This window comes from Gallus gallus, chromosome 14 (assembly GCF_016699485.2).
Source record: "Gallus gallus isolate bGalGal1 chromosome 14, bGalGal1.mat.broiler.GRCg7b, whole genome shotgun sequence".
NCBI lineage: Eukaryota > Metazoa > Chordata > Aves > Galliformes > Phasianidae > Gallus > Gallus gallus.
In genome coordinates this window covers 3,375,587-3,393,177 of record NC_052545.1, presented here as the reverse complement: position 1 = coordinate 3,393,177, position 17,591 = coordinate 3,375,587, and the positions used below count along the sequence as shown (strand labels likewise).

Here is a 17,591-nt window from a genome sequence, read left to right as displayed (position 1 = left end):
TCCTCATCTCTTGGAATCAACACCAGGTGTTGTGACTGATGCAGGAGTAGGCGATATGGGGCTGTAAGGAGGGTCATTGTTTGCTGAGTGGAACACTCTCAGACCCAGAGTACAGCTGTGAACTAATGAAATAGATGTTCTTGGCAACTGACACGAGGAAATATGATCATTACTGATCTAAGAGTCCTACAGGTATGTTTAAAGTTCAGACTTGATACAAAGCAATACCAATCTTGGTGTGGGTGAGCTGTGAAACTGAGTAGCTTCTCAGTATTGAGAGAATACCAGTACATAAATGAAATTGCATTGATCTGAGGAGTCACTGGGAAAGCAAGCAGGCAGAAAAGGTGAATTTTCTATTTCTGTGTTGGTTAGTGTCTTAGAATTAACGAGTACCAAGTTGTTATTGAAAAAGAAGAGGCTATTTGTTCCCAGGGTAAATGATTTCTGGAAATACGGATGCAGTTTGAGAGGAATCCCCCCAAAGAATCTGCAGGTCTTGTTCTGTGTAGTTGAGTCTGCTGAGAGCTGAGGTAATGGTGTAAGACTTAAGAATAATCTAAGTCCAGTGGAATATTTTTCTGTACTTTCCCATCTGCATACATGTTTTTAAGGGAAACAAGCTGTTGAATAGCACACCTAAGTATAGCTAAGACATAACTTGCATTTTCTGTAAGAGGCTGAAGTAAATTTCAGGTACTGAACAGCTTTCTGAATCTTGCAAGGTTATCATTTTAATCTGCATTGCATCTGCATCTTGGTTGGATGCATACAGACAAAATGAGAAAATCTTTATAAAGTTTTTTTTTCAAATAAATGTGTGGAATAAATGACTCCAGTCCTTTCAATTATCTCAAAAACAAACATAGGGGGAAAATAGCATTAAAACACGTCTGAACTGATTTTTATGCAGCAGATGGAGCATTAGGGCACCTTGGAACAAATGCTTTGGTGTAGAAGTAGAGTAGGAAGTCTCATTCTGTGAGATACTTGAGGTTATTCCTGTTGTAAATGCAGTCAAGTTGCTTAGCTTTCCAGCTGGCTGCCTGCCATGGAAAAGTCCAAGCTCAACATTCTCTCATGACTGGTGTTAGCTGCTTTTTCAGCCCACAAGATCTAAGATACTCTTTTCCCATCCCTTTATCTGATAAGATTTGAAAGGGAAACTCACTGGTAAACTGATTTCGTCTTGATCAGATAGCCAGCACTGCTGACTAGATTCATCCATAAGGTAATATTTTTCTGTCGGTGTCTTTTCTAGTTCTGCAGATGTCTTTGTAAACAAAACAAGTTTCAAGTTTGCATACTGCTACTGAAAACAAAGCTCAGGACTAGGACAGCCTAATTGGATTGTGCATTATTTTTGGTGGCTTGCAGAAACACCCAGTTGCTTTAAACTCTTCATTCATTGGAAATGCACTTTTTTTTTTTGCCTGGCTGCTGCCCACTGAGAATAAATGGGATCATTTTCCAGTCATTGACCAGGAACTTGGATCCATCTATTCAGTTATTGCTCAGGACTTTCTTTTAACCATGGCAGGCTTGCTGCTTTCAGTCGCCGTCCCTTATGCGTTTGAGCTGCCTGTGCTTGGAATGAGAAGTTGAGCTGGCGTGCATTAGTTCAACTTCATCAAGAACCTCTGGTGTCTGAGATGAAAGGGTTCTCGCAGCAGCTCCACACAATGCATTCCCTTAGTTGGCAGGGAAACAGGAAGGAATCCTTTCACGGATGCTTAGGACTAGATCTGTTGTCCACTGGTGCCAAGAGGAGTATGTGAGCTGGGTGCACTGATGTTGGCTGCAGCCATCAGGCTGCTGTTCTTTAACCATACTGTGTTTCTTCCACATGAACTGGGTGTGTATCTCTTTATATCTGTTCCTGGGATCTTTCTAGTTACTAGTCGTTGAGGGCTGGGACATGCTAAATCACTATCATGTGCTAGTCTGGCTGAAGCTTTCTTTAGAATTAAAAATAATTATAATAAAAGAAAGCAGTGATTTAATTCTTATACGTCACTCCTTGCAACTTTGTTTTGTGTGTGGCTAGTAGTATCTTCTTTGCTATTTGCACCTGCTTTTCTTCCTGTCAGTGTAGGTCTGTGAAGTAGTTATAGAGACAATAAGAAAAGGTAAAATCAGAACAGGGATCTGTGCTGATCTCTCTTGAGTCTTAGGTTGGAGGACAAGCCTGCCTTAGTCTGAGAGAGAATTCCTTTCCTCCTAGAGGTACTTACTAGTGTGCGTATTTGAGACAAATGGACAGAATTGCTAACATACTATTGAGTAATCTATCTCCTCTGCATCATGCTGATGAAGAAACACCTAGAATTTTTTGGGAAAAAAATGTAAGATTTTTTTCCCTGCACAGCTTCCAGAAAGAGGTGGTGTATTTATTTAATTGCTGTAAAAAACTGAACTGTGTGGGAGTTACCCTTCACCACAAGAACTCTGCTCCTGTTAAGTATTTCTATAACTTCACTCAGTTGCTGGACCCTCAATTCTTCTTGCTGGTGTGGGAGCTCAGACTAGCCTGGACTTCTGGGAAAAATGAAATAAATATTCGATCCCATATTTTTTCATATGCTGCAAAGCATACAGTTCAGCCAACGTGTCATGTATCAAAGCAGGACGAGTTTATAGAAAGCCATCCTGACTTGGACAGACAAGCAGATTTTTGCATTGCCTGTTTGTACCGAGCTGACAAATAATGAATTTTTAAAATATTTTTAGTCTTCTAACATGTGATACTTACACTGTATGACCACGCAGCAGAAAGAAGAGGTAGTTTTTAGAAGCTTAGAAGCAAACAGTACATCTTGTAGCTGGTATGTTTGCAGGGTACAGATATCGGCGACTTGGATAAGCTCTAGAGCTGCTGGATGTGAGCCAGCAGCTCAGGCTGTTGTTAAGGAGGAAATTACAGAAACCTGGTAGTTACAGTTCCGTATGGCTTAAATAATGAGAAATGGTTAAGTCTCTGTCTTGGAATTGGTGATTGAAAAATTAATGTTTGTCTTGTGTCAGTAAGCGTGAGTGCCCAGACAGGATGCAGATAATATCAGCAGAAGAGAATTGCGGTGTAGAATGGGCATTAACATCTCAGCATTTCAGGACAATTTGGGTTACTTCAGCATCCTTCTGAGTGGATTCTGAGCAAGCACAGACATGCTTGTCTCCTGAGAAAATTATGCTTTAGAATTCTTCAGCTGTTGTAGAGAAGGGTTCACACTTGAGGTTGTGCTAACTCTGTGCCCTGTTAATAGTGAGGCTGAGCAGAAGTACAGATTTGGGAGTGATTTGCTGAAAGAGCATGCAGGTTATTCTTTCATGAGCAGGGTTGTTTATTTACAGTTGCCCCTCATGAGAGCTTTAAACCCGATTCTTCAGGGTCTGTAAAGAGCTACTCTTTCTCTGGGACCAAACCAGGGTGTGGAAAGTGGGGATGTCTGGATGCTCACCTGCAGAGGTTACATGGATTATGAAGCTGGGTGTTGTGGCCAGTAGGTCTCTCTTAAAGCATTTTCTACATCTCTTTGCTGGTGAGATTTTGTTTTCTCATCTCAGCATATGGCAAAGTAGCTAATCTAACAGTCTCCAGCATTTGCAAATGCTAGTCTCCTGGTTGCTTTACTCTACTTGAGTGTTAACAACCTTGTTCTTCCCTTGGGCCTCTGCTTTGGATATATTGCCCTTAAAAAACATCTGGAGTTGTAACGTTCAAACCAACAGGTGTTCAGACAGTCAACACAACAGAGTCAATGACAGAGTCAACAGGTGGTCAAAATCCCAGAAAATGTAGAAAAATGAGATCTCTGTATTTGTCTGAAAAACACAGGTACTACTTGCAAATTAGCTTTGTCTTTTCTGTTAGTGTCTTTGGCAGTCACAGTGAATAATACTTCATATAAGGACCAGCTTTAAATGAGATTTACGTCTATCCTAATCATAGCATCATGGAATATCTCGAATTTGGGGGAGCCCTATGAGGATCACTGAGCTCAGCTGGCTCCACATAGGTCAACCCAAGAGTTAAACCATGCAGTTGTGCACTTAAGATCCCAGAGGTTAAAGACTGGAAATTTCCAGACTTGCTTCTGTGTTCTCCTGGATTTTCTCTGCTCAGCCTTGTGCTGAACATTTTGCAACCACTACATGCAGGGTGCAGTGCAAACACCACAGCCCTTATAGTCTGATTGCTGTTGCTTCCACTGTGCAGTCAGATGCAGTTTGTGGTTGTTTCTTAGGGGGTCTGTTTCTCCATGCATCTCTGTGTTTGTAGGAATCTTGTTCAGATCTGTATTTTATGCTCCTTGAAGTATAAAGTTTCCTTCCTGTGAGGTTTAATTCATCATCTGAAACAAGCAAAGGCTGACAGGTCTACCTTAAATTGTCCACTCTAAATTTAGCTGCTAGGGACAGAATGGTCAGGAAGGGCTAAATTAATATTATGTCAAAAAGGCCTTGGGACGAGGAAAGGAAAAAAGCCAATTTGGAACAGAGGATCTGCTTTCAACTCTTTCAGAATTGGAAGGAACTGCTTTTCAGAAGGGAAAGTTTGAAAGGAGCGTGTATTGTAGGGAACTGCACAATAGGACGTTTCATTATCGTCTGTGATCTAACCAACTGCCACTTTGGGTAACTGGCTGAAGGTTCGTGACACACTGATCAATTCTGGCCCTGCAGAACATTGCTTATTACTGAGCTTCTATGGGTATTTTAAAGCAGTCTACGTATAATCTGTTGTGCATTTCATTTCCATGAAATGAAAACTACTTGGGAATGCTGCCCAAGTGTTTTTTACTTGCTTTATGCAATGCTGAGTGGCAAAGGAAGTGACGCCAAGTTTGTTCTAATATTTCACTGGGGAGATATTTTGTGGGTTATGAATCTAGCCTGAAGGCACAGAGATGTCGAATTCAATTTGTAATTTTTATGGTAATTTTTTTGGAGCTAATATTAAGATTACATTCATACAATACAAAATGTCTAGAATTAGATGGAGTAGATGTGTCATCTTAATTTTGCAACTTTTGTTGCTTGAGAATTTTGCTTGCCATGCTCCCAGAAATCTGGGATGTAAAAGAAGAGCTTTAGAGCACTATTTCAGGAAGCGAGAGTGTATGTTTACATTTTTCTCTCTTTCTCCTCTACATGTTACCTTTTCAGCAAACTGTACTATTTTCTATGGTTTCACCAAGTTGAAAGTAAAAACCAGTTGTGATATTGCACTGCAGAACTCATGGGCTCATTTTAGGCCTTGTTTGTGTATCTCGATTCCCCTTTCCCAGATGCGCAGTGACTCATCCTGCTGAACAATGGGAACAGCATCTCTTGCCCCTTCACTTGGTCCCACTTGGCAGAGCTGTTACTCAGAGGATATGTGTTGCAGAGGGAGAAGAGATTAGCAGTGGGAGAATGAATCATCCAAGCTCCTGTGGTAACTCTTGTGCAGGGAGGAAGAAGTTAAGGAAGGCTCGTGGTCTATGCTGTGCTCTTGTGTGTTAAAAAGGAGCATCTGGGTTAGGTGAAATTCATAACTTGGAGTGTGTTCTTGCCTCCCCCACAGACAGCACTCAGCATAGATGGAAGGCAGCATTTTGATTTTTGGGAATAGAAAACCTGCTTTGTCTTAAACTATTTGTGTGTGCTTTATATCCATACATTTATTAAGTATGTTTATGGAATTCCCAAAGCATACGGGTGTTCTCTGCATAAATAATAAATTATAGATGCAATTTAAAATTGCATTCAAGTATGGCTTGATATGAAGCTCAATAACTTTAACTTGTAGATCTGATTAATACTGCACTCTGTTTCATCTGGAAGACAAGGAGAAAAATAAAAGCTAAATGAATGCTCAGTTAATACAATTGCTGCAATTAAAAACGTGAACACAAAGCAGTCCTAACACATGGGGTTTCCTTATTTTTCCCATTTAAATAAACTCCATGGAATCCTTCAAGTCTGTTGCTCTCTGCTGCCTGCTTGGTGAACCAGAATGTGCCCCCCCTCCACCCCTCTCTTCAGAAGCAAGCAGCATTTCTATGAATCAGACTAAAACGTACAGCAAGGTTGCACAATAAGCCTTTGGAGCAGGAACTGCATCCATGCTGCTGCATTCCCGTGTTACAGCTTTAATCAGGGAGTGATCTTTAAGTAGGGAGTTCTCAGCATCTGTGTGTGTGTTTTGTTGTTTTCTCCTCCTTCAGGTTTGTGTGCTTTAATGATTTGAGCTATTCTTAGCTCTGAACCCTCTGGAGCTGAGAGGGGGGTTTTGTTGTTTTGACTGGAAACAGATATTTTGCTTTAAGCAGTGAATGTCTCTGAATTCTGTGCTAGCAGAGCAGGCATCTTCAGATCTGTCAGTCCACTCATATGTTGATAACACCTGTTCCAACAATCTGACTTGGGCTATCCAAATATTTTGCAATTACTGCTCAAAAATTTCCAGAATTAATTATTTGGCATAATTACAACATGATGAAGGGCTTTACAGGAAACCAGAGAAGTCTAGTTTCCTCAAATCCTTGAAGAAGCGAACATTATTTTTCAACAACTAGATGATTTTCTTACCTTATTATAGAAGTGCAGAATGTTAAACTGAAGCAGGAAAAGCAGGGAGGCACAAGCCATAAGTCAGGTAAAAGCCATAAATCAGGTGAACTTGCTTATGTATCCCAGCAGTGTACGTGCATCCAGCTGTTTCCTGTTCGCAGCGTGGGAGGCTATAGGAACAGGGCAAGGACTCAGAGCAGCTGCGTAGACAAAAGTTGCATTGCAGACAGTCCGTTTGCCATCTTGTTGAGCCTTTAAAAGCATTGTGTAGGACAAAACACAATAGAGAAGGTGGGGTTTTTTGTTTTGTGGGTTTTTTGTTGTTTTTTTTTCCCTTGGTGGCCTTTTCCTTTTGGGCTCTCCCCTCTCCTAAATAAGGCTAATAACACAGGAAGACCTTTTTTCTTATTCATGCGGACTGTGATACCTCTTCTGATCCCAAATAGTGCCAAAAAATACAGGAAATTACTTTCACCTTATGAAAATTCATGGTTGTAAGGAAGCTCTTAGAGCAATTGTTCTTTAGAAACTTCCCCCCACCCCTGAAAACGGTCTTTTTTTTTCTGCTAGTGATACTCTGTAAGTCTTTTGTGATAAATGGAAGCTAAATATACATTCTCTCTTTGAAAAGAGAACTTCAGTTTTAAATGTTAAGAAATAGTAAATTACAGCTCCTTTTTGTCTGTTCCTGATGCTGAAAGTATGTCTTTGTGCAGTACACTCAATCTTCTGATCTCCATTCTGATTCTGTGATTCTTCAGAATAAACTGTTGTGTTGGCATCTATTGCAAGCTGTTCTGGAGCAGAATAATTTTATTCCACTGTCTCAGGCCGATGGTATGGAGAGGAATGTTAGGTTTAAGGTTTTATATTGCTGTTGGAATCTGTGAGATAATATTTTGAGAATGTTCTCCTTCTAAATTAGTAACTTGGTAAGGGCAGCTACTGTCAGTTCAGTCAGTGCAATATGCACTCAATTTGAGTGCAGCTTACAGGCAGGCAGTCTGAAAATATGTTTTAAAATATTGCTCATATTTTCAATATAACTACAAAGGGATTTTGTACAAATTCATTATTAAAACCCTTGAGCCTAAAAGGGGCAACTACACGCAGAAGAGAAATTCTTTCAGAATGCACCTTTTTTATTTTTTGGCAAACAAGTCTGGGTTAAGCTATTACAAATAGTGGGCGACTTCAATCTTTCACTTTTCTAAAGATGTGTCAGCCACCCTGGGATATGCCTTTGTTCACTGTTGCAAATTTAAAGCAAAATACACTAGTTTTTAATGAAGGTGTTCATCTTCACTCCCACCTAGTGTCAGTTAACTGCATTCATTGTACAAGGGATAAAAAACCTAATTCTTTACTCCAAAGCAAAGAACTGCCTTCAATAACGCTTCCTTTTCATTATAAAAATTTACTCGAAACATTTCTATCAGATTTCTACTCAGCTTTGATTTTTCTACATGTAACAGAGCACTGTTGAGAGAAATGCTGCTTTACCTACACGCATCGGTAGCACATTATAGCAGCTCCACTTCAATCAGCAGTTTACATGAACTAAACTATGTGGTATTTCTGTTGCTGCAGCTCCTTAAGCACAACAAGGTGTAGTCCAGACTTCCATTTGTGATTTCCCATCTCTCTCCTTCTCCACAGGGTGAATCAGTGAAATATTTCCTGGATAACCTGGATCGGATCGGTCAGCTGGTAAGACTTCACTTCACTTTCTGAATAGGATGCTTGGATGTGCTATAGTTAATGTCTTAACAATAATAAGAAGTAGTTTCATTAAAAACTTCAGCAAGGCTCTTTAGAAATAGTGGACTCTCGCCTTGTGGAAATGAGGCTTAGTATTCAATGTTTTCTGATTAAATATTCTTTATGGAAGCTGCATTTATGCAAATAATTCCTTATGTGCTCCTGTATAGTCTCTGGAGATCATTCTCTTCTTGGTGCTCTGATGGCTGGTACTAGTAAAAGCAGCAAAACTAAATCCTACCAAGTAAAGCATTTACTACTGTAAAATTCAAAAGCACTAATGAGGACACCTGGCAGGAGACTTGGAGGAAAAGGAAGGAAGGTGATTTTTCCTAAGCAGTAGAAGTGCTAAGCTTGTGAACCACAAGTTGCTCTGCAGTGCTGGCCTGGGCCACATCCTGCAGTAGGGTGTGTTGCTGCAAACGCTGGTCATAGACTGAATTGTATTTCCAGGAAAGCTTGCAAGATACCCTCGGAGAGTAATGAACAATGAAAAGTACAGTTTAAAAGAAAAAGTCAATTCAGTGACATTTTGGAGGTCTGCCTTACAGAGCAGTGCCCAAATGGTAATAACGCTGTAAGAATTTCATAAAGGTAAACAGGAGTGCTAGTCCTTTATTTTCCTAGGTCCTCCTGATAGCTGTTTACCAATATGTTGAGGTAAACACTTGACAGTCCATTATTTTTAGTTGGATATTCATTCTTCACTTTAAAATTAAAAATGAAAAGGGGCTCTTGTCAATTTTTTTTTCTCTCACTCAGTACTTTGACGTTAACCAGCATTTTTGAAGGGTTTTTTGACACTCTTTTCATTTCTTTTACAGAATTATTTCCCCAGCAAACAAGATATTTTGTTGGCTAGAAAAGCTACCAAGGGAATAGTAGAGCATGATTTCATCATTAAAAAAATACCTTTCAAGATGGTGGATGTAGGTGGACAGCGATCTCAGCGTCAAAAGTGGTTCCAGTGCTTTGATGGAATAACTTCAATTTTGTTTATGGTCTCCTCCAGTGAATACGATCAGGTTCTCATGGAAGACAGACGCACAAACAGACTTGTGGAGTCCATGAATATCTTTGAGACAATAGTCAATAACAAGCTTTTCTTTAATGTTTCTATTATCCTGTTCCTCAACAAGATGGATCTTCTTGTAGAAAAGGTAAAGACTGTCAGCATTAAGAAGTATTTCTCGGACTTCAAGGGCGACCCTCACCGGCTAGATGATGTTCAACATTATCTGGTGCAGTGCTTTGACAGAAAGAGGAGAAACCGTAGTAAGCCGCTCTTCCATCACTTCACCACTGCAATAGACACTGAAAACATCCGTTTTGTGTTTCATGCTGTGAAGGACACCATCCTTCAAGAGAATCTGAAGGATATTATGTTGCAGTGAAGGAGAGAAGTCCATGTCCTGTTAAAATTTGCTGGAGGGTTAGATCAAAATTTTTATCCTTTCTTTATGGCCCTTGCATGTGGTGTAGGACCCATGCTACTTACTTGGCTCAGGAATGCTGTAAACTAGCCAGTCAAAACAGAGGAGCTATAGGCCGAAGGAGTCAAATGTTGATGTTAGCTACTGAATCATTTGGACTAGAAACACTACTGAAACATGGCTGTTGTGTAGGTTCTGTACCTAGTTTGGAATGCTGAATAACACAACCACCTTCTGCCTTCTTAGAAAACAAACAAAAAAATCTCTGACAAAGCTTATATGGAAGACACTTTGTTTTAAATGGAAATACTTTTCAGAGACACTAGTCATACAATCTGCCTTTTTTTTTTTGTAGTTTGGAGGTGCTGAAATGATCAAACTAACCTAAATGTAATGAGATTGGTAGCTGTATTGGAGAATGTTAATGGAACTTCCATTCTTAACACTAGGAGTGTAACCAGGTCTGGTGTGCAGTTTAGTTTTGCCACAGAACTGGAATCTACTAATTAAGGTGGATGCACAGCTCTTGTCTGAAGGTTTTGCATGAGTCTCCTGAAGCTTAAGTTTAAAACTGTTCAAGGAAACCCATGTTGGAGTAAATTGGATGGAAAGTTAAGGCCTTGCTTAAGAAGGGCTTATTTTGCACTACGTGTAAAAGGTATTATTACATCATGGGGAATCTGATTTCCTTGGTGAAGCAGCCTGTGCTAGAGCACCTGACCCTGTATGTGCACAGCGGGTGCTTGAGTGAGATGTACTTCATGGAAATCCAGCACTGCCCCCACACCTGCAGTTTGGCAGCAATTGTGAAGGCTCAGGATCACATGACAGGGCCTCATCTATATTTGAAAGTTTGAAAGCTGATTAAACTCTTATGCAAAGGTTTTGGTAGTACAGCAACTGTTTGATTAGTTGCCATCAGCTGACTGTAGAGGAAGACCGAACACCCTAGAGATCCCAGTTTTACACCTGCACTGATATGCTTGGACAGCAAGACCTTGCTGTCAAATTAGCCCTTAATCTGTGTCTTAATGGGATCTTTAGCCAGTAGTAATGCACATGTATTTCTGAGTACAGTCAAGGTTGGAGTTGCCCATTTTGGGCAATGGTTTGTGTATATTCAAGAGGCTATGAAAAATGTTGATATGAACTGTTAATTTCTTAGCTCTCAATCTGTGTAACTATCAGGTGCCTTTTCTGTGTACAGACATATCAGATCTTTTCTATTACAGTGGGGTATGTGAACAACCTTACGACCTGCCTTTTTATCTGAGCACTGTCGTGCTATTCTTTAGGTAACTTTCAAACATAGTTTACTGTGCAATTTTTGTCATAGCTTTTATCTGAGAATAAAACCTGAAGGGCTGTTTGTACCCATACAAAGGCAGCAGATTCCCTGGAGTTCTTTTCCCCACTGAGACTGCAATGGCATGTCAAAACAAGCAACGTTTTACTTCAGCTGGTGATCCCATGGGAAATGCGGTCTAAAGCACATGAAAGGACAACGGAACAGGATTTTAATTTGGATAAAATCTGGAATCTTTCTTCCCCTCTGAAGCCTGCAGATGTTCGTATCAGTGTGTTTGTGTGGTTTCCTACTGTAGCAATCTCTGGGTTTTCTTTATGCAGCTTCAGAGTGGAAGAGACATGGCTGTGTCAGTGTTACGTAACGCAGGACTGAGGTAAGAAGCAGTGAGACATTGCAGGCAGGAAAATCCAATTTGAATCTCAGCAAACTTAACAGGAGTTAGCTTTCTTGTAACAAGTCTTATTTTTGCCAGGACCAAGTCTGTCTTATAGATGTTTATTCATTTTTAGCCTCAATGGGGGGAAATGTCACGTGACAAATATTCAGATGAAAGAAGCTCAAGGTTATTACATTTGAAAAGGTAAATGTTGCAACCCTGGGCAATGCAAGTAAGTTTACTTACTGTATAAGGTTCATTTCTCTAAGCTAGTCCATTTGTTAGCTGAAAAGTGAGATTGTTCCAACGCTTTCAGGCTTTTCTTGGAGTTCCTGATAGTAGCTTCCACTTCACACGAGGCACTGGAAAAGAGGAGGCAGTTGTGGGCTGACCAACTTCCAGTTTGACTTGATTTTATTTCCTAGTTTGCTGTGACTTTATTCTTTCACTACATTTTCTAATGGACTAATATTGTGCTTGTTTTCAAACGAGTTAAGCCTTTCAACTCTATTTTTTTTTCCTCAATAATTACCTCAGCTTAAAGTCTCAATCGACTGTAGCTTTACCTGGGAGGTGTAGCGTGGAATTTTCTGTTCTGTTTTTTTCTCTTCGTGGTCATCTATGGCTTTAAAACTCTAAGCAGAGCTAATAATGCAACGTGTATTTTAATTAGTTTGATCTGCACCTGGAAAGGAAAGAGCATGAGTTATCTCATAATGAGCTCTCAAACTTGCTAGTGTTTTGGGTTTTTTTTTGAGTGATGTAGCAGTTTTGCACAATAAGTCCGAGATTTAGAGAAACAGGTTGTTCACCTCATGCCCATCATTGCCTTTCCTCTGTCTGTTGATAAAATGAGCCTAAGCATGATTCTCTAGGGTGCAGAAAAAGATGAGTAGTTTGGCTCTGTAGGCTGTTTTCTGTGCAACTTTGATAGCTTTGGTTCACACCAGGAACCCAAGGACAGGAAGCTGCTGATGCAGAAGTGCTTCACTTCTCAAATCTGCAGAGGATTTGGACTGTGATTGAAAAGGATTATTTTTCAGGTGGCAGGTAAATGTCTTTCTCTGCTAAATTCTGACTCTACTTCTTGCACAACTTGAGGTATTTTGTTTTTTTTTTCCCAAACTAAGCTGTAGTATAATAAAGCCAAAAAAATCATATTATGGTAAATCAGTTAGTTATTAAAGCAGAACTTGGGTGACTTAGGTTATACAAACATCTCAGGACAGCCTTGCTCAGTTGTTTGGTCCTTTTACAAGAGACAAAAAATTAAGTGACATCCGGGAGAATGCTGCAGGTAAACACAGCTGGGGAGAACATCTTTTTTGTTGTTAACTTTATGAGGTTATTGTTCATTTGCTAGTCAGGAAATAGGTCACAGGCAGGGTTGTAATCAGATGGGGACTTTGAACAACTCCTTAGAGGGGGAAAAAAAAACCCATTATTTTGCTGTTCCTCCTCTGACACTGCAGGTCAGTGACCAGTGATGCAAATGGGTCTTCTCTTGCAAGGACAAAGAGAGGAAGCACTTGCATGTGCATGCAGGAGAAACTTACGTAATCTTGCAGTTTTAAGTAGAAAAACTAACTAAATGGGAGTCTTCTTTCAAACACTACTTTGTCTTTGGTTTTGAGCTAATGTAGTGCTTCAGTCAGTATAAATCCTTCCATTGTAGTGCTGTCATTTTCTGAACAGTTCTTAGGTGGCAATACTAGACAGCATAGTAAATTGAGATTAAAAAGGAAGAGTAGGAATGACATATTTGATAGGCAGTTATCACTTCAAAGCAGTTAAATATTTCCTAATCTTGATTCTGAAGCTGAAGTTACTGGCCACTCAGCTTCATGCTGCAACTCCTTTCAGTTTTATATGAAGAATGTATCTTGTTCAATACAGCAGCATAGATTATTTGATGTGTTAGTAGTTGAAAACTGGATATATTGCTGAGTCAGACCTAGAGCTAGTCACATTACAAGCATAAAGGAGTTCCTAAAGGTGTTCACTTGTGTATGCTTTCTGAGTTGACTGAAGCCAGAGCCTCAGCCAGGCAGACTGGAGGAATGTGCGCTAATTCAGAACGAAACAAAAACACACCTGCAGTGGAGTGGTGTAGGAGGAGCTCATCTGTTTGTGGCACTGAAGGCTTGAATCTTATTCCAGAGTCATTGAAATAGGTTTAGTTATGGAAAACTGTCCATTTGGAATGCTCCCCACCCCAAGGTGTTCAGTACTGCTGGTAGTGTCATCTGTAAAGAATTACTGAATTAAAGAAATTAAAGGAACAGTCAAGTGGCAGACAACTATTCTACACGGAATGTCATTTTAGTGAGCACGCCCTTTGCCTTCTTTAGACAGGTCTCTGGATATGAACTTCATGTTTTGCAGTCTCTTCTCTGTAGGTACCTTTTCAGTTTTCCTGAAGAACTTGTTTTGCTGTACCAAACTATGGGGATTTTGTAAGAGACCCCTTCAATTTTCAAGTAGTGAGTTTGAACAGCCGACTTAGCTTTGCATGTGCTATCAAACACTTCTGGGGTTGATAGACAACTTGATTCATGCCAGCTTGAGACTAAAATAAGATATGCAGTATAATTCCCTATAGCTTGAAATGTAAGCCAAACACTGACTTCCTATCATTAGACCTATAGTGGCTCCTACAGGTTCAGTAGTAGCCTCTTTTCTAGATGATTTTTCTAGTATAAAGACACACAGTGTAGTCAGGGGTTTTAATATAGCACTGCCAACTCTTTACCTCAGTACACACTTCGTTAATTCTGCAACACAGGAAGCAGTGAGTAGGGTGCTTCAGCAGCATCCTTAAAACGTATCTGTGCCTACTTTAGTAAATGATGCACATGGAGCATCAGTTATGGAACAGAAATCTCAGGCTGGCACTGTCTGGGCCGCACTTGGGCTGAGTTAGTCCCGACTCCGTGCATTTCTAGACGAGAACTGTCTAGCCTACTGAGGAAGTAATTGGCAAGGCAATACAAAACCTTGTGCTTTTTACTATGACTTACTTTGTAATTAGCTGGAGTGATCTCTGCTTTGTGCTGTGAAGTGGGCACTTCTTTGTTTTGACACTAATTTATTTACATGGATGGAAATGAGTAAACCCAGGCTACTTGGAGCTGAAACTGCTGTCTTCCTAACTAGGTGATGCTCTTTGCTCATCTTGGTGGTTGGGCAGTTTAGCTTGGTTCTTTCGATTTTTGTCTTTCTAACTGCATTTGGAAAGCAGTGCTGAAGTGTCTGTGTTGACATGCTTGTCTTCTGATTGGGTGGGGAGTATGGAGGTATAGATTGTCAGTGCTGGTGCTTCTGTGCCTGGCTTGGCAAACTGTATGACAACCTAGCTCTTGGCTTATGTCCAAAGGTCATATCTTGTGTCTGAGATGAAAACGATCATGGTCAGAGAGAAAAAGGGCAGCACTGACTTCCAAGGTAGGCGTTCTGGTAAAAAGCCAAAGTATGTTGGAAGGGAGCAGGAGAGGAGAGCTATTTCCTACACAGATCCCAAAAGCTGATGGTGCTTGAGGACTGAGTGTATTGAAAAGAAATGCCATCTGTATTGACCTCAAAAGCTTTGAGTGACTCCAGAGAGCTATTGGCTGTGAATTAAGGGCAGCAGGCTGGTGAGGCTGGCCCTGCTGCTGCTGCATGGCCCTCCATTGTAAATCTCTTCATCTGTTCCTAACTGGGTGCTAAAACTCAATTCCTGATAAAATATGATTGCAGATCTCTGGGCAGAGAGTGCATCTCACTCTTTTCTAACATCTTCTTAACCTTTCTTCAAGATACTGGAGCAGGAGAAGTATTTCAGGGGAATGGCTAGATAAGATACTGTTTCCATGATTGGAGCAAAATCTACAATTGATGGCAAGCCAAATTTTTGTACGAGGAGGTCCTAAGGAAGAGATTCTTATGAGGGAAGGAACAGATTTTTGAACAGTACTGCTTCTCTGCTCGTGCTTCTTGTCAGCCTTTTGTGCAGAGCTGGTGTGCAGGTGGGTAAGCACAGCAGCTGGGGGAAGACAGCAGGGACGTGGGGGGAGGGATGTGGAAGAAGAATGATTTTTGATGGTTCACAAGATTTGGAAAGCGTGCTCAATGGATGAGGTTTGAAAACATGTTTGAACTCCCACTCACACTGAAGCCATTAACAGTCTTTAGGATTATGGGTGTTTTTCTGGTGTACAGGTTATGTTATCTGGGATGTGAAATGAGCTTGAATTGATGGTAAATGTTGAGCAGTATTTTTGGAGATGCTACTTAACAAAAATGCTAGTATTTATTGCTCTTGTGATGAGTTGTCTTGTTCATGGAACCAATGTGTATGAAAGCAAACTGACAAGTACCAAGTTATCTTGTGACACAATCACGTAGCTAGGAAGCCAATTAACATTACCTTTTATTCTGCAATTTACTTGCTCTGTGGTGCCTATGCATTGTAACACACATACTATGCAATATCATTCTTTTTCTAAACCAGTTCACTACATTGGGCAAGAAGGGCCTGAGTTTAGCCTTAATTTTCTAACGATTCACGGGAAAGTACTTTAGAAACAGTGACAAACAAAAAGAGGTTTAAAAAATAAACCACATAAAATAAAAGCACAGTTCCAGACTGCTCACATAAGTGTCTTTCTAGCACCAAAACAGCATCCACAATAGAGACAGCTATTTGCTGTGATAGTTTCAACTTACGAAAACTGTGTACTAGATAAAATTATATTGTGATGTGTAAAAAGTGTATTTTATAGCTTTGGTGACTTAGTTTACTGTTTTGTATATATGAATTTTATAAATCTATTAAAACTTGACTTGTTATACTGTTCTTTATGGGTTTTATCTTTCAAGACTTTTGCTGTGAAAAGATTTCTGCAAGAAAGCTGCTGCTTTTTTTTATAGCAAATACAGCACGGAGTGCATGAAACAACAGCTGTCATGCAATAAAACCTTCTGTAATCTGTGTACATCTCCCACCTCTCCACTTCTGGTCTGAATCATTCTTCCTGAACGTGTTCGGGAATTGAAGGCTGGTGAAACATTAACCTATATAAAACTTCCAAGTCATTCATCTGTAACGTTTCAGTGCATGTTTTAGGCATTAGAACTGATGGGAAGTGGAAAGGGAGAGACAGCTTGAATTTGTGCTCATTTATTTTAAGTTCAGCAGGAGCTTGAAATTCCCTGGTAGGGATTCCTCCTCTGCTGTGCAGTGCCTGATAATAGCTACAGGACTACACTTGCTGCTTTTCCAGTGCCAGGCTCCTCTTGGACTTGCATACTATGTGCTGGGGTGGTTTTGTACTACAGTGCAGAACTGTTGACTTTTTGAAGAGCCTTCAGCATCCGCGTCTCACAGCACTGCCATCATGGCACCAGCTCATGCTGCCAGAACTGAGCTCCAGTTCTTAGGAATGCTGCTCACCTTTCATTGCTTGCACTCTGAAAGGTTGCACCTGGCAGGGTTTTTTTTTGTGGAAAATCTCGGTTGTTTCTTATGTGTGTTGTTAATACTCAGTCAATTACACTGGCAGGTGCACAGTTTGAAATGCTTCACAGAGCACTGTTTGCCTTTCTTTAACTAAACACTTGGAATCTTGTGTCCTCAGCTACATCAGGGGCTTTGGGAATGGTTGCCTTTTGTTCCCTGAGCACTTAAAGTGATGGTGTGTTAGCAATGGTTGGTATATGAAAACGAGGGCAGGTGAACTGCAGACTCGGTATGTGCTTGTGAGCACACCTGGGAACTTTACCTTGCTGATTTGGAAAGCCCTGGGCTCCCAGCAGCCCCTGCCCATAACCACACAGCCGATATCACCTGTGGGCCTTGCTGAGCTCCTTGGGAGTGAATGGAGCTCTGAGCTGCTGTGCTCATCTACTTCTTTTCTCCTGGACAAGCTGAGCTGGTAAGTGCTGGTTCTGTTACTACAGCATCAGAAATATCTAATTAGTGTGCAGCATTTCTTCAGCAGGTCTATGCTTTTACAACAGAGCACATGTCAGACCGCAAGCCAAAGCCTTGCAGAGGGAGGTTCCCATCCCTGGCTGCTGCCTGCAGTCCCTGTTGCTCGTGCCACCCTCTTCTGTGTTCTCTTGGGACTTGGTTGTGACAGAAGGCCGTCTCCCTCCCTCGGGCAGTGTTGTCATC

General features: G+C 40.6%; 1 protein-coding gene across 2 annotated transcripts in view; it reads left to right on the top strand.

The window, feature by feature from the left end:
• Positions 1–16,271, top strand: part of GNA12 (G protein subunit alpha 12) — a 38,727-nt gene extending 22,456 nt beyond the window's left edge. For both annotated transcript variants that reach the window (XM_001233236.7, XM_046900835.1), the window contains exons 3-4: positions 8,215–8,265; positions 9,141–16,271. In XM_001233236.7, the coding sequence (XP_001233237.3) occupies positions 8,215–8,265; positions 9,141–9,710 (621 nt within the window). In that variant the 3' untranslated portion in view covers positions 9,711–16,271. The remainder of the gene's footprint in view (positions 1–8,214; positions 8,266–9,140) is intronic.
• The last annotated feature ends 1,320 nt before the right edge of the window (positions 16,272–17,591 follow it).